The sequence below is a fragment of the Dipodomys merriami genome, unplaced genomic scaffold, assembly GCF_024711535.1.
Source record: "Dipodomys merriami isolate MVZ:Mamm:240054 unplaced genomic scaffold, mDipMer1.0.p SCAF_29, whole genome shotgun sequence".
Classification (NCBI taxonomy): domain Eukaryota; kingdom Metazoa; phylum Chordata; class Mammalia; order Rodentia; family Heteromyidae; genus Dipodomys; species Dipodomys merriami.
This window is the reverse complement of record NW_027204381.1, coordinates 4,185,565-4,208,710: the sequence shown is the minus strand read 5'-3', so window position 1 is coordinate 4,208,710 and position 23,146 is coordinate 4,185,565. Positions and strand designations below refer to the sequence as shown.

The 23,146-nt window shown below is 36.5% G+C and overlaps 1 protein-coding gene across 1 annotated transcript; it reads right to left on the bottom strand.

Moving 5' to 3' along the window:
- Positions 1–587: 587 nt before the first annotated feature.
- Positions 588–22,707, bottom strand: LOC138838831 (uncharacterized). The gene is given in 4 exon segments (XM_070038205.1): positions 588–1,535; positions 11,996–12,561; positions 12,564–12,897; positions 21,823–22,707. Coding segments are annotated over 4 exon segments (2,733 nt in total).
- Positions 22,708–23,146: the final 439 nt, after the last annotated feature.

Below are 23,146 nucleotides of genomic sequence, written 5' to 3'. Positions count from 1 at the left end.
CAACAAGACCATGAATAACTCTCAAATTCACTGCTGACAATTTAATCTAAATTTAATATTAGAATTTTGTCAGCTTACAATTAATATAAAAAAATTAGCCATAAGGCTAAAGATACAACAAGTGATAGTGAATGAACCTTGAGAGCTTGTTTGGAAGATCTAGCAAGGTAGTGCAGCTACTCGTATATCCTTGACCAGTCCTCCTCTATCGGGATGGTCCTCCTCTTCGACCGAGCGCGCAGCTTCGGGAGGGACGCACATGGAGCGGTGAGGGAGGAAGGGGCCACCCGCCTAGCCAGCCAGATCAGCCGAATCAACCTTGGCCATCAGTGGGGTGACAGATGTCGCAGCCAGATCGCCCTCACATCCAAGTGAGAGTGAATGAAAGCAAACTTTAAGTTGGATATTCAAACAAGATGTGAAAAGAGAAGGAAAAAAGGAAGAAGAAAGAAGATGCAGCATAGATTTGGCCATTGGGAGAAGCATGTTTCCATCCTCCCCTGGGCTGACATGCAGAAGGCACTCCGGTGGGTGTTTGTGGAGGTTACAGCCGTTTGCTCTTAGACTGAGAAAGACTAACATTTGCATCAAATGAGTTTTCTCCTTAATGTTTTGTGTAGGGCAGCCTTTACCTCCTTGTTCCTCAGGCTGTAGATGAGGGGGTTGAGCATGGGGATCACGGTGGTGTAGAACACAGAGGCCACATTCTCCTGGGCCAAGGAACTGGCAGTGGAAGGCTTTAAGTACATAAATGCAGTGGATCCATAAAACAGCCCCACAGCCACAAAGTGGGAACTGCAGGTGCTGAAGGCTTTGGCTCTGCCTTCAGTGGAGCTGATGCGGAGGATGTTGGACAGGATGAAGGCATAGGAAACAAGCACCATTAGGCCAGTCATTATAATGTTGAATCCAGCTATAAAGAAGACAACAATCTCCACATCATAGGTGCTAGAACAGGAGAGCTTCATGAGAGGGAGGATGTCACAGAAGTAGTGGCTGATGAAGACCTCACAATAGTGCAGTTTTAACATGAGGCTAGTCTCTATTGTTGACCCAATGATTCCCATGGTATAGACCAGAGCCACCAGCAGGCAGCAGAGAGTATGAGACATGATGATGTTGTAGAGTAAGGGGTGGCAGATGGCCACATAGCGGTCATAGGCCATCACCATGAGCATGTAACACTCAGCAATGACAAAAACAAGGAAGAAGTAGAGCTGAGACATGCACCCCACATAGGAGATGATGTTCTTGTTGTTTACAAAGTTGACCAACATTTTAGGGGTGATGACTGAGGAGTAGAAGAGATCCACAAAGGATAAGTTGCTGAGGAAGAAGTACATTGGGGTATGAAGCTGCTGGTTGAGACCAATCAGGGTGATCATGCCCAAGTTCCCCACCATGGTGGTCACATAGATTCCAAGGAAGAGGAGGAAGAGAGGGATCTGGAACTCTGGCTGGTTAGTTAATCCTCCAAGAATGAACTCAGCCACTGTTGAGTGGTTTTCTGTAGCCATTTTCTTTGTGCAGGAAGCCTGTGGTGATGGGAGAGGAGATAACTAGTGAGAGGCTGCTCTTCCTCTGATTTCTTTGTCCTTTGTCATCTCCTGAGCCAGCCTGGCTGGCTGCAGGGGCTGGTGCATGTTTCCTCTACTCCTGTTGCTTGCTGAGAGCAGGACCAGTGATGAGTGTTGTAAAGATTCTAAAGGTGAGAGGAAAGAAGGAAAACCTTGGATCTCTTAGTTGTTTTCCAATGTCTTAGATAACTGGTTCTCAATGTATCTTCTGTGGTTCAGCAGCATCACCTTCATCCTGACCTTGCTGGGGATGCCAATTCTCAGGTCTCACTTCACAGGTACTGATTCAGGAACACTAGGATGGATCTAGTAACTTACTCATTTTTAAATCTAAAGTTTGTAAAGCTCTTCTTTATAGATGATAAGTAGTATATATTATATTTTGTAGTTTGGGATAGAATTTTTTCAGAAATGTAATTCCTCTCTCATCTATGTAATTCCTAATATTCAATGATATGGAACATGAATATCGAAATGAACTGTCATCATGCTATATCCAGAAGCTGTGTCGTGTGATAAGTCAATTTTTGTACCTAGAAATATCAACTCCAAGTTGGTTGTTAAAATGACATAGGACTTTGCAATCTTTATTTCAAGTTTTAGATTCACATAAAAATGTGAGTTGCCATTATGCGAATAGTATTGTTCTCGAATTCACTGGATATGTTTGTAATGTAGGTCTTTTCAATGTTAGGTTCATGTAACCACTGGAAAACTTAGAAAATATTTATGTCTAGGCTTTGTTCATAGATTTTTTTTTCGGTCTGTGATCCTGTTTGTGCACTTATACTTAGCGTCATCCTTGGTAGATGAGTGTTCCATTGATAACATGATTATTGTTATTCTCAGATTGTAATTCCAAAATATGGCATTATTTCATTGCCAATTGCAAGGAAATTATAGTAATGAACATAGGAAGCATGGAGTATTATTGGTAGATATAATACATATAGATACTTTATCTGTGGGATTTTTTGGGGTCACAGTCCTGGGGCTTGAGCTCATGGTCTGCGTACTGTCCTTGAACTTTTGACTAGCACTATACCATATGAGACACAGCTCCACTTCAAGCTTTTTTGGTGGTTAATTAGAGGTAAGAATCTTATGGACTTTCTTGACCAGCCTGATTTCAAACCCTGAGCCTCAGATCTTAGCCTCCTGTGTAGCTAGGATTGCTGGTGTGAGTCACTGGTGCCCAGCAGGTGGGATGTATTTCTCAGTAAACAAATTTCACGATGTTAATTATTCCTGATATAATTATAAGCTTTCCTGTAATGGTATGTTTTTCATGTTCTTTCAAAGTCAATCTCAGTGACTCTTGAAATACTGATCTAGAGAAAATGTCGATTTAAATCACATTTTGATTCTTATTTTACTTTGGGAAAATTGATGTGCCAGATACCAAATGACCTGCCTAAGGCCTACTACTCACAGGTGACTTGGAACCAACCTTACCTTTTCCTCTCCTGGCAATGAGCTTCTTCCCTTTCCTTCCATGTGAAGCCTTCTAAATCAGAAGATGTATCTCAACAATGCTTTGTGTTTGACATCTTAGTATGTGCATAGCATAGAAAAAAGAATACTATATGTGTTTTTTAACTACATAGTAGTCTAGGAAATTGAAATTAAAACATTTCGGGGTTATGCAATGTTTTCCAATAAGAAGAGGGAAGATCTTTTCTTACATTTTAGGAATCCTGATCACTAACCTGTTTTGGCTCTACTAAACTTTACTGTTTGTTATACACTATATTTATGGTATTACTTTATTAATATTAACTAAAATACTAATTTCAGTGTACATACAAGGATTATAGTAAATTAGAAACATAAAAATGCAGATTAACCCTTCCCCCATTTTTCTATTTGTTGTCTAACACTGATAGTGAATATCTTGGTATTTTAATCCTCTCTATGTATTAATTTATGAACACATTTTGTAATCTGATTTTTAATTCCATGTTACAAAATATTTATTTTGTAACACAATATTATAAAATAAGTTAATTCATCTGATTCTTGAAATAATAATAACTGTACTAATGATGGTGTTTTTATATAAGTGTTTTTAATATTCTGATTTGGTATATAGTATGAGTACATTAAATTAAATGAAATAAGCCTGTCACTATAATACAAAAGACAATTCTGATTTGAATAAAAGAAAATATGCATTAAATTGTATTTTATATTTGAACTTATTGGTGGAGAGATATTTAACTTTGTAATGGCTAGTATTTGAAATAAATGTGTACGCTTTATTTACTTACTTACTTAAATGATAGCTTAAATATATTGTTCGTTTTATCCAATCTCCACCCTAAAATGATAAAAAAAAATACAGAATGCACAGTGAACAACATTTTCATTGATACAAGTACTTTACAAAGAAGGTTAGGCAGCCTTATTTACCCAATGACAAACAAATGGGAATACTAATGTATAGAAGAAACTTTGATGAACTGAGTTTAATTTTTCATTTCCATAATCTTATAATAAATGAATATGGGAGGCATGAATCACATATTTCTTATGAATACAACAGCTCTTAACTCTAGAATTACCAGACTATCAGAGGTTCAGTGTTGCTTCCCAGACAACCTAGGACGCAGGGAACATAGTACTTGGTGATGAAAAGTCCACTGTGGTCATAAATTGCCTGCACTATAAAAAATTCAAAGAAGGCTTTTATTATTCATTTTTAAAGATATAATTAAATACCTGTGCTGAGAAAAAGTGAAATTCTCTTGGAAATTTTAATGAATAGCCTTACTTTCAATCATCAGTAAATTGTAGAAGCACGTGGATTTGTATCTAATGTCTGCACACTTAGGAGGAATGAGTCCCAGTGATTGAGTTGGGTTGTGTTTACATGTGTGTGCATAGACCATCTCCTGGGGTACAGTCTACTCTAGAGACTCTGATCTTTCTAAGGAACAATTAGACATCTATGAAGCATGATTTTTCTTCCAGTTATGTTGAATTTCCTCTTATTTGTAGATTAATGTGTAGTTACTTACTATGAACATTTTGATATTTAACCTAAATCATTTTATTACCATCATCACCACCATCATTACCAACATCCTTCCCCTTCCCATCTCCACAACTATTGCAGTCATTATCATCAACATACCATCAACATTACTCTATTATGGTTATTACTCATTATTCACATTAACTAACATTGGAATATTTTGAAAGCAAATGAAAAGATTTTCAAAAGCAAACTATAGTTTTAGTAAAGGGAGACAGAAGTGATAGATACATAAGTCTATCATCTAACTGCTATATCTGCAGACTGCCAGTGTGGAGTGGCATGGGAATGTGGAGTCATAGATACTCTTCATTCCTGTATGCTCATTCATTAGGGAAGTTTATTCACCAGGAAGTTTACTTCTCAACCATTTATTTAGTGCCTTATTACTAATGGATGTGTTTTGATACAGATTTTCTTTTCAGTGTGATATCATACAGTAGTTATTTATTTTTTGGATCTTTTAAAGAAAGTATTTTTATTGTAAAGGTGATAAACAGGGGGGTTACAGTTCATAAGTAAGATAATGAGTACATTTCTTTTTAAACAGTTACCCCTCCCGCATCTTCTCCTGCTTACCAGTCCCCACTCCCCTCCCCTCTAGTTATATAGTTCATTTCCAACATAGCATCATTGTTGCATTAGTTAATTCTTTGTCCTGCTGTTTCTGTGATACTTTTTCCCTTCTGCATATGGGATATACTTATGTACAAGACAAAGGGTATAGCAAACTTAAGCAGAAAAAAAAGAAAAGAAAGAACTGCATGCAGGACGTAATAAGAACTCCTTGTTTCCAATTCTTGGAGTCCATGTTGTTATGCTTCATTATATATGGCTCTATGCACTTAGCAATTGGGCTATTGAGATCCTCTTTTAAGAATATCATAGACATATTCTATTTATTACAAATGAGGGAAACCATGCAACTTACTTTTATTTGGGCCTGGCTTATACAGTAGTTATGTAAAGCAATAGATTTTACTATGCTATTTTCCTATAGGGATACAAGATACTTGTTTCATCTCTCCATTACCCACACTTGTCCTATCTTTCTCACTGTCTTCTGATTCCTTTCCTGTTTCCCAGTACTCCCTCTTACACTGTCATGGTTTTTTAAAAACATTCCACATATGAGAGAAAATATTTGCTACTTCTCTTTCTGAATCTGGCTTAGTTCACAAAAGATGACTTCCATTTCTATCTACTCTCCTGTAAATGACATGTTTTTCATCTTCTTACCCTTCTTTTTATATTGAGATTTGAACTCAAGGCTTTGTACTGATAGGCAGATGCTGTAGCACTTGGGCCATGCCCCAAATCCATTTTTCTTTCATTCTTTCTCTAGAAGTGTTTTACTTTTATGTACATGTTTAGCTTGGACAACAATCCTATTTATGCCCTCTGCATGGATAGGATAAAGGCATTTTTTTTGGTTAAATTGAGATCTTATGAATAGTTTGATCTTGAACACTGACCTTCCTGCATCCTGAGTAGCAATGGTTACAATAGTGAGCCACCATACCTGTATGAGTTTATTCTTAATGACAGAATAGTATTCCATTGTGAATATATTTGCATTTAATAAAAATCTGTTCATCTTTAATGAGTGTCTATACTTCTTGTATTACTTGGTTATTATGAATAATGCTACAGTAAATATTTTAAAATGAAACTTTACTTAGAATCATTTATAGATTCACATGTCTTTGTGATAAATAATATGTGAGATTTTATTTTTTTTAATCTGCTTTAACCTAATGGTGCCATCTTGCAAATGCAATTGTATAGTATCACATCCAGGATACTGACATTGACACACCACCTTTTTTTTTCTCAGAGCTCCTTGGTTTTACACTTGTTTATATGTGTATGTTTGTGTATTTTGTTCTATGTTGTTTTTTTAATTAAACTGGTTCATTTATCTACCACTACAGTGCAGGTAAAAATCAATCAGCTTTTTCTAATTTTTAGAATAATGATTTAGATATCTGTTATCCTCTTAAGATGACTTATCTTACTTTAGTATCATCATAAAATTTTCAATTTAACCATAATAACATAGTCAGTCCAATACAATCATTATGTTGACCCAATTTTTCCTGTCTTTTATTCCTGAAATTTTCTTCAGCTTGTCTTAGAATCTTTGTAATTCAACAATAGTAATCTCTCATGCCTTCTTTGCTGTCTGATATGACAAGGCATCCTGATTTATCTCATATTTGTTATTGGTTTCTATTAGTGGAGAAATGATATTTCAAAAATATCAGCTGTTGTACACTGTTACTGAAGGGAAACTTCCTGTCTATGGACTGATCTTTGTTTCCAGGTGGTGTTTTCAAACAGAAGTTAGAAAGTAAGACTACACAGTTCTTCAAAAATCTTGTGTTCCTCCTGTTTAAATGAAAATCTCTAGCAACTTTAGTAGGCATGTTTTATTGCTCATTTTGGGATAATTTTCTTAGGTTTCATGTTTTCTCTCCTATGAAACTGACTATGAAGATATATTTATATAAAGTTACATATATATCACTAGGAATAGTTACTTTTCCCTGAACTCTCTTGGCCTGTGTTTCTTTATTGATACTCAACACCTTGGCATTTCTTAATTTTTTAACTGTAGATCATGTTATATTAATATTCATTTATATTTTACCAATTGTCACACATTCTTTTGATTCTTAATACATATAATCTTGTATAATCTCTGGCCATATTATTCTTATTATTATATTTAAAATTTTCATTTAATGCCTTTATGATGAAGATGATGATGAAGATGAAGATGATGATGATGATGATGATGATGATGATGATGATGATGAACTCAGGGCTTGGACACCGTTCCTGAGCTTCATTTTGCTGAAGGCTAGCATACTCTTCCACTTGAGCCACAGCACCAATTCTGGCTGTTTCTTGTTATTTCAGAGTTGATATATAGAGTTGATATTCATGAATCAGGTAATGAGTAATAAGTACAATTCATTTTGAGCCATGTCTCCCCTTCCATTACTCTATCCCAGTTTTTTCCACCCATCCCCACCCACAAGATGTGCAGTTCTCTGCCATTCCCATATGTAAGATGTACAATACCACAGTTGTATTTGTTCATCCTTGTTCCAGCTTTTCTGAACCTTCCTTTACAACCCCCCCAAATACAAACTGGGAAACAAAAAACCCTGCAACAGCTGGCAACTAAAGTGTTTCTTGTTTCCTTTTCTTATAGTTCAATTCATAGAATGTGATTTTATATGATCATATACTCATAGCTATTGAGCCTTTGTCAACCACACCTGTGCATATGTATGAATGTCTCGTTTCCTATATAATTTATCATATCCTATATACAATGTATTCACACACATATATGTATATATGCAAATATACATACACACATATGTATGCATATTTGTATATATGCACATTTATACACACATATATGCAAACACACATACATATATTATAATAATTCAGTGTGTTTCTTACAAATTTATAGGCACATTCTAGTTACCATAAATGATGGAAACCATGCAGCCTATGTTTCTTTGGCTCTGACTTCCTTCGTTTAATATAAATTTTTCTTTTTCCATTTCCTTATGAATGACCAGCAATCCTTCTGAACATTTATCCAATAGACCAGAAACCAGGCCACACTAAAGCCACCAGCACAATTATGTTCATTGCAGCATTGTTTACCATAGTCAAGATATGGAATCAACCTAGATGTCCCTCAGTGGTTGAAGAAGATGTGGTACATATACACAATATAATTATACTCATCCATCAGAAAGAATGATATTGTACCATTCCTAAGGAAATGGAAATATGCCATTTAGAATATTTTTTACCAAGCTTCCATATTCATTACTTTGAATAAATTCTCTATTTCATATTTTATTTTTCCTTTTTATTCTGTTGACATTATACTTCCTTTAAAATGTTTTCTAGCTTCACTCTGGCAGAACTCCCTTTGTTACTTGTATAAAGGCTTCAAAAATATGCCTTGCCACCTGAGACCTGATGACTTTTCTTCCCTTCTCTTTTTATCTGGTCCTTTTCTTTCTTTTGTCTGTTGTTGCAATTATGTTGATTTTGGAGTTTATTCTTACCTACTTAATCTTTTTTTCATTTTTCTTTTTTTGTGTTTTTAATTGTAAGAATACTGTACAGAGGGGTTACAGTTACATGAGCAAGGCAATGAATACATTTCCTATTGAGCATTATTGCCTCCTCCTTTGTTTTTCCCCTACAATCCCTTCCTTCCCACCTCCACAACTACCCCCCTCCCCCACAGAAGTTGTAAAGTTTGTTTTCAACATAGTGTTTTGTACATCTCATTGTTACAATGGGTCAAATTGTATCCTTATTTAAGCATTTGGTTTTTCTTGCCCTTCCTGATTTAGAGAAGTTTATATACAAGATGCAAGACACCAGCATCAAATACAGTGAAAACAGGGGTTATACCTTGGGGGAGGAACAAACAAAGAAACAAAAAAAATCACATGGTACATTATAAATACTTTAGAAACAAGAGAAAGAAAAGAAAAAAAAAGATATTTGGGTCCCTATCTTGGGGTTCATTTCGCTTAACATCATCTTATATGGTCATATGTGCATAGCTTTTGACCTATTCTTCTTGTCCTACACATTACTAGTTATTGCAAATACAGGAAACCATGGGACCTATGTTTCTTTGCGCATGGCTTACTTCACTTAATATAGTTTTTTCCAAGTCTTTCCAATTCCTAACAAATAAGGTGATATCATTCTTTCTGATGGAGGCATAGAATTCCAGTGTGTGTGTGTGTGTGTGTGTGTGTGTGTGTGTGTGTGTGTGTGTGTGTGTGTGTGTGTGTGTGTGTGTGTGTGTGTGTGTGACATTTTCTTGATCCATTCATTTACTGAGGGGCATCTGGGTTGGTTCCATATCTTAGCTATGGTAAATAATGCTGCAAGCAAAAACGATCCTTAACAGAAAGAACAGTGCTGGAGGAATATCAATACCAAATTTCAAACTCTACTACAAAGCCATAGCAGTCAAAACAGCTTGGTACTGGCACAAGAACAGACCTCAGGACCAATGGAATACAATTGAAAACCCAGAAATGAACCCACAGACCTATAGCCACCTAATTTTCGATAAGGGAACTAAAAAATAGAATGGAAGAAAGACAGCCTCTTCAGTAAATGGTGTTTGCAAAACTGGTTATTCACCTGTAGAAAACTAAAGCTAGATCGTTATATATCACCCTGCACCAGAATCAACTCCAAATGGATCAAAGACCTTGATGTCAAAGCAGACACCCTGAAAATATTACAGGAAGGAACAGGAGAAACCCTCGGTCTCCTTGGCACAGGCCAAAAATTTCTTAATAGAGACCCAGAAACACAAAGAAAGGTTGGACAAATGGGATTGCATGAAGCTGCAGAGCTTCTGCATGGCAAAGGACATAGCAAGATCATACAATGGACAGAGGTCTTATATCTAAAATATATTTGGAACTCAAAAAATTAAATCCCCAACAACAAATCCTCAAAGAAATAAGTGTGCTAAAGACTTACAGAGAAACTTCTCTGAAAAGGAAAGAAGGATGGCCAATAGACACATGAAGAAATGCTCAAACCTCTCTAGCCATAAAATAAATGCAAATCAAAACAACGTTTAGATTCCACCTCGCTCCAGTTAGAATGGCTATAATCAAGAACTCTAATAACAACAGATGCTGGAGGGGATGTGGCCAGAAGGAAACCGTACTGCATTGTTGGTGGGAGTGTAAACTTGTTCAACCATGTTGGAAAGCACTATGGAGGTTCCTCAAAAGACTACACATAGAGCTCCCCTATGACCCAGCAATCCCACTTTTGGGCATTTACCCGAATGATCACATACAAGGCCATACTAAGGCTACCAGCTCAACTGTTTATCTCACCTACTTAATCTTATAGGACACTTTAGTTGACTTGAGAGTTGCATTCAATTTCACCCACTTGTAAAGAATGCAGACCCCTTGCCCTGTGAGGTACTGTTTCCAAAATGGTTTTAGTCACTTGAGCTTCTTAGATGTACCAGATGTCTGGTTACATATTTGCATGTAAAAATGCTATACTGAATTTTTTGATGTACTGGCTTTAATCCAGCTGCTTCTGTGACCAAAAGGGATAATATGGCAACTGTTTTTGTTATAGATACTATTCATGGGATTGGGCTGTGCTATTTGATTTTTATTTTTTGATGAAGTTATGGAAGAGTAGAAATTCATGAAATCATGGGCTCAAAATCTTCCAAATATCCATGTATTATTACAAAGAAGAGAAAGCAACAGCATTTATAGCTTAAGAAGATCATTTTAGGCATATATAACATAAGAAGGTCTTATCTTTTTGAGTATATCTACGAGAGCATGTTGTTTGCTTAGTTTTGAGATGTATTCAATAAAGAACATTTATCAAGAATATATTCTTTAATTTTTAAATTTTTTTCTCCAGTCTTGGGGCTTGAATTCAGGGTGTGGGTGTTGTTTCTGAGATTTTCTGTTCAAGGCTAACACTATCAATTGAGTCACAGCTCTCCTTCTTGCTTTTTGGTGGTTGGTTGAAAATAAAAGACTCATTGACTTTTCTGATTGGGCTGGCTTTGATTGGGCAAACCTTAGATTTCAGTCTTCTGAATAGCTAGGATTACAGACATGAGCCATGTGCTATTATTGTTATTCAGAAAGTGACATGAAAGTATGAGGTGAAAATTTCTAGAGAAGAATAGTAGAGGTGAGAAAGGTAGGAGAGGCAAGAGTCTACACGAGAAAGGTATGGTAGGATATGCCTGTAGTTGCAGAACATGGAAGGTGTTGAAGAATCTCAAGTTAGAAGTCAGCCTAGATTATATAGTGATACCTTCTCACAAAAAATAAAATAAAAAGAAAAGGACTGAGTAGTACTTATTTATGATTTTAAATTTCCACTATAATTGCCATGTAAATTTTTAGTTTTCACTCCAAAGTAGGCAATAAGACCATGAATGACTCCCAATCTCACTCCTGATAATTTAATACTAAATCTAATGTTAGAATTTATTTCAACTTATAATTAATATAAAAATGTTAGCCATAAGGCTAAATATACAAGAAGTAAAAGTGAACGAAAAAAAACTTTAAGTTGGATATTCAAACAAGATGTGAAAAGAGAAGGAAAAAAGGAAGAAGAAAGAAGATGCAGCATAGATTTGGCCATTGGGAGAAGCATGTTTCCATCTTCCCCTGGGCTGACATGCAGAAGGCCTCCCTGTGGGTGTTTGTGGAGGTTACAGCATTTGCTCTTAGACTGAGAAAGACTAACATTTGCATCAAATGAGTTTTCTCCTTAATGTTTTGTGTAGGGCAGCCTTTACCTCCTTGTTCCTCAGGCTGTAGATGAGGGGGTTGAGCATGGGGATCACGGTGGTGTAGAACACAGAGGCCACATTCTCCTGGGCCAAGGAACTGGCAGTGGAAGGCTTTAAGTACATGAATGCAGTGGATCCATAAAACAGCCCCACAGCCACAAAGTGGGAACTGCAGGTGCTGAAGGCTTTGGCTCTGCCTTCAGTGGAGCTGATGCGGAGGATGCTGGACAGGATGAAGGCATAGGAAACAAGAACCATTAAGCCGGTCATTATAATGTCAAATCCAGCTATAAAGAAGACAACAATCTCCACATCATAGGTGCTAGAACAGGAGAGCTTCATGAGAGGGAGGATGTCACAGAAGTAGTGGCTGATGAAGACCTCACAATAGTGCAGTTTTAACATGAGGCTAGTCTCTATTGTTGACCCAATGATTCCCATGGTATAGACCAGAGCCACCAGCAGGCAGCAGAGAGTATGAGACATGATGATGTTGTAGAGTAAGGGGTGGCAGATGGCCACATAGCGGTCATAGGCCATCACCATGAGCATGTAACACTCAGCAATGACAAAACAAGGAAGAAGTAGAGCTGAGACATGCACCCCACATAGGAGATGATGTTCTTGTTGTTTACAAAGTTGACCAACATTTTAGGGGTGATGACTGAGGAGTAGAAGAGATCCACAAAGGATAAGTTGCTGAGGAAGAAGTACATTGGGGTATGAAGCTGCTGGTTGAGACCAATCAGGGTGATCATGCCCAAGTTCCCCACCATGGTGGTCACATAGATTCCAAGGAAGAGGAGGAAGAGAGGGATCTGGAACTCTGGCTGGTTAGTTAATCCTCCAAGAATGAACTCAGCCACTGTTGAGTGGTTTTCTGTAGCCATTTTCTTTGTGCAGGAAGCCTGTGGTGATGGGAGAGGAGATAACTAGTGAGAGGCTGCTCTTCCTCTGATTTCTTTGTCCTTTGTCATCTCCTGAGCCAGCCTGGCTGGCTGCAGGGGCTGGTGCATGTTTCCTCTACTCCTGTTGCTTGCTGAGAGCAGGACCAGTGATGAGTGTTGTAAAGATTCTAAAGGTGAGAGGAAAGAAGGAAAACCTTGGATCTCTTAGTTGTTTTCCAATGTCTTAGATAACTGGTTCTCAATGTATCTTCTGTGGTTCAGCAGTATCACCTTCATCCTGACCTTGCTGGGGATGCCAATTCTCAGGTCTTACTTCACAGGTACTGATTCAGGAACACTAGGATTGATCTAGCAACTTCTTCATTTTTAAATCTAAAATTTATGAAGCTCTTCTTTATAGATGATAAGTAGTATGTTTCATATATTTAGTTGGAGATAGAAAATTCTTCACAAATTTAATTCTTCTTTCATCTATGTATTTCCTAATATTCAATGATATGGAACATGAATATTGAAATGAATTTTCAGCATGATATATCCACAGGATGTTATCACATGATAACTCAATTTTTGTACCTAGAAATATCAACTCCAAGTTGGTTGTTAAAATGACATAGGAGGGGCTGGGAAGGTGGCTCAGTGGTAGAGTGCTTTCCTGGCATACATGAGGTCCTGGGTTCGATTCCTCAGCACCACATAAACAAAAAGAAAAAAAGCTGGAAGTGGCACTGTGGCTCAAGTGGTAGGGCGCTAGCCTTGAGCTGAAGAGCTGAGGGACAGCGCCCAGGCCCAGAGTTCAGGCCCCACGACCGCCCCCCGCCAAATGACATAGGATAGTAGATTTGGTTATCTTTATTTCAAGTTCTAGATTCACATAAAAATGTGAGTGCTCATTAAGTGTATGGGATTGTCTTCAGGGATTCACTGGATATGTTCATAATGTAGATCTTTTCAATGTCAGATTTATGTTTTAATCACTTTTGAAAATTTAGAAAATATTGAAGTTTAGGTTTATTCACAAACTTTTTTGGTCTGTGGTTCAGTTTGTGCACTGGCACTTTGCATCATTCTCAGTAGATAAGCGTTCTATTGATAAGTGTTCTATTCTCAGATTGTAATTCCAAAATATGACATTATTTCATTGGTAACTGCAGAGAAATTATGGACACAAAGCATGGGGCATTATTGGTAGACATGACCCATATAGATTCTTTATCTGTTAGATGTCCCTTCCTTCCTTCCTTCCTTCCTTCCTTTCTTCCTTCCTTCCTGCCTTCCTTCCTTCCTTCCTTCCTTCCTTCCTTCCTTCCTTCCTTCCTTCCTTCCTTCCTTCCTTCATTCCTTCCTTCCTATCTTTCTTTTTTGTTTGTGCTGGTCCTGAGGCTTGAGTTCATGATCTGGTTACCATCCTTGAGCTTTAATACTAGCACTCTACCATATGAGCCACAGCTCTACTTCAAGCTTTTTTTTTTTTTGGTGGTTAATTAGAAGTAAGAATCTTATGGACTTTCCTGACCAGGCTGATTTCAAACCCTGAGCCTCAGATCTTAGCCTCCTGTGTAGCTAGGATTGCTGGTGTGAGTCACTGGTGCCCAGCAGGTGGGATGTATTTTCTCATTAGTAAACAAATTTCACTAGGTTAATTATTCCTCATACAAGCTTTTCTGAAATGGTATATGTTTTTCATGTTCTTTCAAAGTCAATCTCAGTGACTCTTGAAATACTGATCTAGAGAAAATGTCGATTTAAATCACATTTTGATTCTTATTTTACTTTGGGAAAATTGATGTGCCAGATACCAAATGACCTGCCTAAGGCCTACTACTCACAGGTGACTTGGAACCAACCTTACCTTTTCCTCTCCTGGCAATGAGCTTCTTCCCTTTCCTTCCATGTGAAGCCTTCTAAATCAGAAGATGTATCTCAACAATGCTTTGTGTTTGACATCTTAGTATGTGCATAGCATAGAAAAAAGAATACTATATGTGTTTTTTAACTACATAGTAGTCTAGGAAATTGAAATTGAAACATTTCAGGGGTTATGCAATGTTTTCCAATCAGAAAAGGGGAAGATCTTATCCTACATTTTAGGAATCCTGATCACAACCTGTTTTAGTTCTACTAAACTTATTGTTCATTATAATCTGTGTTTATGTTATTACTTTATTAGTATTAAGTATTATTACAAATTTGAAGACCATAATAGTAATTTCAGTGCATATACAAGCATCATACAAGCAGTATAGTAAATTAGAAACAAAAACAGTAAGAGTAACCCTTCCCAAATTTTCCTGCTATTTGTTGTCTAATACTGATAGTGAACACATTTGTTGGTATTTTCATTCCTTCTAGGAATTCATTTACAACCATATTTTGTAGCCTGCTTTTTAATATCATGTTATAAAATAATTATTTTTAATGAAATATTACAAAATAAGTTCATCTGATCCCTGTAATAAATAATAATAACTGTACTAATTGGTTATCTTATATATGAATTTTAGTGTTCTGATTTGGTATATGGTCTGAGTAGATTAAATTATATAAAATAGATCAGTCACTAAAGTACAGAAGACAATTCTGATTTGAATAAAAATATGCATTAAATTGTATTTTATATCTGAACTTATTGGTAGAGAGATATTTGATTTGTAATGGCTAGCATTTGAAGTAAATTTGTAAATATTATTTACTTTATACAAATAGTTCATCTAGATGATAGCTTAAATATATTGTTCTTTTTACCCAGTCTCTACCCTCATAATGACTTAAAATATTGAAAATACACCTTGGATAACATTTTCATTAATACAAATGCTTTGTAAATCAGGGTAGACAGCATTATTTACCCAGTGAGGTACAAATGAGGATACTAATGTGTAGAAGAAACTCGCATAAACTGGGTTTAATTTTTCATTCCTAATCTTGTAATAAGTGAATATGGCAAGCATGAATCCCATATTTACTATGAATTGCTACAGTTCTTAACTCCAGAATTACCAGACTATCAGAGGCTCAAGACTGCATCTTCCTATGATGCAGGGAACATAGTACTTGGAGATGATAGTCCACATGTGGTCATAAAGCCTGCATTATAAAAAGAAGTCAAGTAAGAAAGACTTTTATTATTCAGTTTTAAGGATATGTAATGAAATACCTGTGCTGAGAAAAAATGAACTTCTTTTGGAAATTTTGATGGATAGCTTTACTTTCAATCATCAGTAAATGCTAGAAGCAGGTGGATTTGTATCTAATATCTGCACACTTAGGAGGAATGAGTCCCAGTGATTGAGTCTGGGTTGTGTTTACATGTGTGTACATAGACCATCTCCTGGGGTACATTCTACTCTAGAGACTCTGATCTTTCTAAGGAACAATTAGACATCTTCTCTGTGAATCATGATTTTGCTCCCAGGTATGTTGATTTTCCTCTTATTTATAGATTAATGTGTAGTTTCAAACATGCAATGTGAAGATTGTAATATTTAGCATAAAACACCCATCATTATCACCATCATCACCACCATCATTACTAACATCCTTCTTTCTCTTCCCCATCTCCACAACTATTGCAGTCATTATCATCAACATACCATCAACATTACTCTATTATGGTTATTACTCATTATTCACATTAACTAACATTGGAATGATTTTGAAAGCAAATGAAAAGATTTTCAAAAGCAAACTATAGTTTTAGTAAAGGGAGACAGAATGTGATAGACACATAAGTCTATCATCTAACTGCTATATCTGCAGACTGCCAGTGTGGAGTGGCATGGGAATGTGGAGTCATAGATACTCTTCATTCCTGTGTGCTCATTCATTAGGGAAGTTTATTCACCAGGAAGTTTACTTCTCAACCATTTATTTAGTGCCTTTTTACTAATGGATGTATTTTGATACAGATTTTTCTTTGCAGTGTAATATCATACAGTAGTTATTTAAAGCAATAGATTTTACTATGCTATTTTCCTATAGGGATACAAGATACTTTGTTTCATCCCTCCATTACCCACACTTGTCCTCTTTCTCACTGTCTTCTGATTCCTTTCCTGTTTCCCAGTAGTCCCTCTTACACTGTCATGGTTTTTAAAAACATTCCACATATGAGAGAAAATATTTGCTACTTCTCTTTCTGAATCTGGCTTAGTTCACAAAAGATGACTTCCATTTCTATCCACTCTCCTGTAAATGATATGTTTTTCATCTTCTTACCCTTTTTATATTGAGATTTGAACTCAAGGCTTTGTACTGATAGGCAGATGCTGTAGCAATTGGGCCATGCCCCAAATCCATTTTTCTTTCATTCTTTCTCTAGAGGTGTTTTACTTTTATGTACATGTTTAGCTTGGACAACAATCCTATTTATGCCCTCTGCATGGATAGGATGAAGATGAACCACCACACCAACATTTTTTTGGTTAAGATGAGACCTTATAATTAGTTTGGATTTGAATATTGAGTTTCCTGATTTGTGCCTTCTGAGTAGCAAAGGTTACGGTGGTTAGGCACCATACTTGTATGAGTTTGTTGTTCTTAATGACAGAACAGTATTCCATTGTGAATATATTTGCATTTAATAAAAATCTGTTCATCTTTAATGAGTGTCTAGACTTCTTGTATTACTTGGTTATTATGAAAAATGTTACAGTGAAGTTTTTTAAATGAGTCTTTATTTAGAGAATATAGATTCCTATGCTGGTGAGATAAAAATTATAGCAAGATATAATGTTTTATTTTATCTGTTTTTTAAACTAATTGGTACCATCTTGCAAAAGTGTATAGTATAGTATCACATCCAGGATACCCACATTGACACATCTTTTCTCTTAGAGTTCCTGCTTTATATAGTTCCTCAGTTCTCATTTGTTTATGTCTATATGTTGGTATATTTTGTTCTCTGCTATTTATTAATTGAACAGCTTCATATTTCCATCACTACAGTGGGGGTAAAAAAGTATCATTTTTTCTGATTTGTAAAATAATGATTTGTTTTTCTGTTATCGTCTTAAGTTTTAGGGTATTTTACTTTAGTATCATTATAAAGTTCTTAAATTAAACATAGTAATTGTAAACTCAGCAAAATTATTACATTGTTGACTCAATTTTTCTGTCTTTGATCCCTAGAATTTTGTTTAGTTTGTCTTAGAATTTGTTTTACTTAACAGTAGTAGGCCCTACTGCCTTCTTTGCTGTCTGATATGACAAGACATCGTGATTTGTCTCATTTGTTATTCATCAGACCAGGAACCAGTCTACCCAAGACACTTGGTTTCTTTTAGTGGGAAAATGATATTTCAAAAATATAAGCTCTTTCTTGTGTACTGTTACAGAGCAGAAACTCACTGTGTGTGGACTGATCTTGTTTCCAGGTGATGTTTTCAAACAGACCTTTGAAAGTAGGACTTCATAGTTTTTCAAAAATCTTGTATTCCTCCTCTTTAACTAAAAATGTCTAGAAACTTTACCAGGCATGTTTTATTGGTTTTTGGGAGAGAGTTTACTTAGGTGTCATGTTTCATTGCCTATGTAAGTTAATTTATATATATGTAATTATATACTTATATAAAGTTATATCTATATATTTATTACAAGGAATAGTTATTATTTCCTATACTCTTTAGGCCTCTGTTTCTCTACTGGGACTTAAAACTATGTCATTTTATTTTTAAAATGTAGGACATGGTTTATTAATATTCATATGTTTTTACTAATAGTCACACATTTTTTTGCCAGCCCTGGAGTTTGAACTCAGGACTTGGGCACTATCCCAGAGCTTCTTTTGCTTAAGACTAGCAATCTACCACTGGAGCCACAGAACCACGTCTGCCCTTTTCTGTTTATGTGGTACTGAGGAATAGAACCCAGGGCTTCATGAATACTAGGCAAGCACTCCACTTCTATGCCAGCCCCTCACACATTCTTTTTTTTTGTTCCAGGATCTATCTATCTTCTATCTATCTATCTATCTATCTATCTATCTATCTATCTATCTATCTATCTATCTATCTATCGATCGATCATCTATCTAATCTTATGACCACATCATTATTGTTATTACATTATTTTTTCATTTTTTCCTTTATTTATTTTGTTATTGTAGAGTTGATGGACAAAGGGGTAACAGTTACATGAATCAGGTAATGAGTACAATTTGTTTTTAACCATGTCTCCCCTTCTGTTGCTCTCTTCCAGTTTTTCCCTCTTTTCCTCACACACAAGATATCTAGGCCATTTTCTACATATTGTCTAGTGAGTATCACTGTTGTATTTGTCCATCCTTTCCTACTTTTTCTGTGTCCTCCTTTACCCTCCCTCAAAACAAACAACTAACAAACAAGACAAAATATAAAGAAAACAAAAATATAATGGCAATTAAAAATTTCTCTTGTTTCCTTTCCTTGGAGTTAATTTCATAGAATATTATTTTATATGGTCATATGTTCATACCTATTGAGCCTTTGTCATCCACTTCTATGCATAGCCTCCTTTGACCACAGTGTGTGAATGTCTAGAGTCCTATATAATTTATCATATCCCAGTATCTTTGCATATATTTCAATCATTCAGTGTGTTTCCTTATAGATTTATAGGCAGATTCTAGTTACCACAAGTGAGGGAATCCATATAGCTTATGTTTCTTTGGCTCTGACTTACATTCATTAATGTAATTTTTTCAAAGTCTTTACATTTCCTTACGAATGATCCAGCAGTCCCACAAACCAGGCAACACTAAAGACACCAGCACAACCATGTTCATTGCAGCACTGTTTAGCATAGATAAGATATGGAATCAATCTAGGTGTCCCTAAGGAGATCATTAGATCAAGGAAATGTGGTATATATACATAATGGAATTGTACTCATCCACCAAAAAGGATATTGTATCATTTGTAAGGAGATGAAAACAATATGCCATTTAGAAATTATCTTTTACCAAGTTTTTGCGTCTGTTACTTCCCATGAATTCTCTTCATTCCATCTTTTATTTTTCCTTTTTACTCTGTTCACCTTTTAAGTCTCTTAAAGTGTTTTCTAACTTCACATTTGCAGAGCTCCCTGTTATTTCAGTAAAGGATTAAAATATGCCTTGCTGCCTGAGATCTGTTGGCTTTTTTCCTTCTCAATTTATCTGGCCCTTTTCTTTCTTTTGTCTCTGTTGTTTCAGTTATGTTGATACTGGAGTTTATTATCACCAGCTGAATCTTATAGGAAGCTTTGGTTGAGAGTTTATCATGTTAGAACTGCTGTAGCCCCTTCAACTTAACCCACTGGTAAAGGATTCAAACCTCTTACCATATGTGGTACTGTTTCCAAAATGGTTTTAGTCATTTGGGCTTTTTAGTTTTAACAGATATCTGGTTTAATCTTTCTGTTTCTTCTGCCCAGCTGCCAATTCTATGCAGAAGTTTAGTATCTGATGGCTTTAATCAATCTGTTTCTGTGACTAAAGGGGATAACATGTCAACTATTTTTGTTACAGATGCTATTCATGAGATTGGGCTATTCTATTTACTTGTCTTTGTTTTTTAATGAGGGTAGCACAGAAACTCATAAAATCATCATCTTAAATCCTCCAAATATCCATATATTATTACACATAAGAAGAGAAAGCAACAATATTCACAGCTTGAGAAGGTCATTTTAGGCATATATTACATAAGAGGAATGTATGTTTTGAATATATCTAGGAGAACATATTGTTTGGATAGTTTCAAGGAACATTTATCAAGATTATATTCTTCATTTGTTTTGTTTCCTTTTGTTTTGCCTGTCCTGGGGATTGAACTAAGGGCTGGGTGATATTTCTGAGATTTTTTGTTTAAGGCTAACACTCTACCAATTGAACCACAGCTCCACTTTTTACTTTTTGGTGGCTGATTAAAGATGAATCTCATGGACTTCTCTGGTTGGACTGACCTTGATCCTCAATCCTCAGATTTCAGCATCCTGAATAACTAGAATGACAGAAATGAGCATCTGGCATGTAGGTGTTATTATTGTTGCTGTTCAGAAAGTGACATGAAAAAATGAGGAAAAACTTTATAGAGAAGGACAGTAGAGATGAAAAAGTGAGGAAAGGCAAGAATCTGCATGAGAAAGGTATAGTAGAGTACGCCTTTAGTCACAGAACATGGAAGGTATTGAAGAACCTCAAGTTTGAGGTCAGGGTAGATTATATAATGAGACCTTGTGGCAAAAAAATAAAATACAGGGCTGGGAAGGTAGCTCAGTGGTAGAGTGCTTGCCTTGCGTGCATGAGGCTCTGGGTTTGATTCCTCAGCACCACATAAGCAGAAAAAGCCAGAAGTGGCGCTGTGGCTCAAGTGGTAGAGCGCTAGCCTTGAGCTGAAGAGCTGAGGGACAGTGCCTAGGTCCAGAGTTCAGGCCCCACGGCTGGCAAAAAAAAATACAAACATAACCAAAGAAGAAGACTAAGTATTACTTATTTGTGACTTGTAAATTCCACTGTAATTGCCTTGTAAAGTTTTTAGTTTTTACTCCAAAGTAAAAAACTGAATTGTGTATTATTTCCTATAGTTAAGGCAATAAGACTATGAATGACTCCAAACACACTCCTGATAATTTAACAGTAAATCTAATGTTAGAATTTATGTCAACTTACAATTAAGCTAGAAAATGTTAGCCATAAGGCTAAATATACAAGAAATGGAACTAAATAAAAGTAAACTTTAAGTTAGATATTTAAAACAATGTGAAGAGAGAGAGAAGGAAAAGAAAGAAGATGAAGCATATTTCTGGCCATTGGGAGAAGCATATTTCCATTCACCTGGGCTGACAGATTGAGGACATCCTTGTGGGTGTTTGTGGAGGTCACAGCATTTGCTCTTAGACTGAGAAAGACTAACATTTGCATCAAATGAGTTTTCTCCTTAATGTTTTGTGTAGGGCAGCCTTTACCTCCTTGTTCCTCAGGCTGTAGATGAGGGGGTTGAGCATGGGGATCACGGTGGTGTAGAACACAGAGGCCACATTCTCCTGGGCCAAGGAACTGGCAGTGGAGGGCTTTAAGTACATGAATGCAGTGGATCCATAAAACAGCCCCACAGCCACAAAGTGGGAACTGCAGGTGCTGAAGGCTTTGGCTCTGCCTTCAGTGGAGCTGATGCGGAGGATGCTGGACAGGATGAAAGCATAGGAAACAAGAACTGTTAAGCTGGTCATTATAATGTTGAATCCAGCTAAAAAGAAGACAGCCATCTCTACATCGTAAGTGCTAGAACAGGAGAGCTTCATGAGAGGGAGGATGTCACAGAAGTAGTGGCTGATGAAGACCTCACAATAGTGCAGTTTTAACATGAGGCTAGTCTCTATTGTTGACCCAATGATTCCCATGGTATAGACCAGAGCCACCAGCAGGCAGCAGAGAGTATGAGACATGATGATGTTGTAGAGTAAGGGATGGCAGATGGCCACATAGCGGTCATAGGCCATTACTGTTAACATATAACACTCAGCAATGACAAAAACAAGGAAGAAGTAGAGCTGAGACATGCACCCCACATAGGAGATGATGTTCTTGTTGTTTACAAAGTTGATCAACATTTTAGGGGTGATGACTGAGGAGTAGCAGAGATCCACAAAGGATAAGTTGCTGAGGAAGAAGTACATTGGGGTATGAAGCTGCTGGTTGAGACCAATCAGGGTGATCATGCCCAAGTTCCCCACCATGGTGGTCACATAGATTCCAAGGAAGAGGAGGAAGAGAGGGATCTGGAACTCTGGCTGGTTAGTTAATCCTCCAAGAATGAACTCAGCCACTGTTGAGTGGTTTTCTGTAGCCATTTTCTTTGTGCAGGAAGCCTGTGGTGATGGGAGAGGAGATAACTAGTGAGAGGCTGCTCTTCCTCTGATTTCTTTGTTCTTTGTCATCTGAGCCAGCCTGGCTGGCTGCAGGGCTGGTGCATGTTTCCTCTACTCCTGTTGCTTGCTGAGAGCAGGACCAATGATGACTGTTGTAAAGATTCTAAAGGTGAGAGGAAAGAAGGAAAACCTTGGATCTCTTAGTTGTTTTCCAATGTCTTAGATAACTGGTTCTCAATGTATCTTCTGTGGTTCAGCAGTATCACCTTCATCCTGACCTTGCTGGGGATGCCAATTCTCAGGTCTCACTTCACAGGTACTGATTCAGGAACACTAGGATGGATCTAGCAACTTATTCATTTTTAAATCTAAAATTTATGAAGCTCTTCTTTATAGATGATAAGTAGTATGTTTCATATAT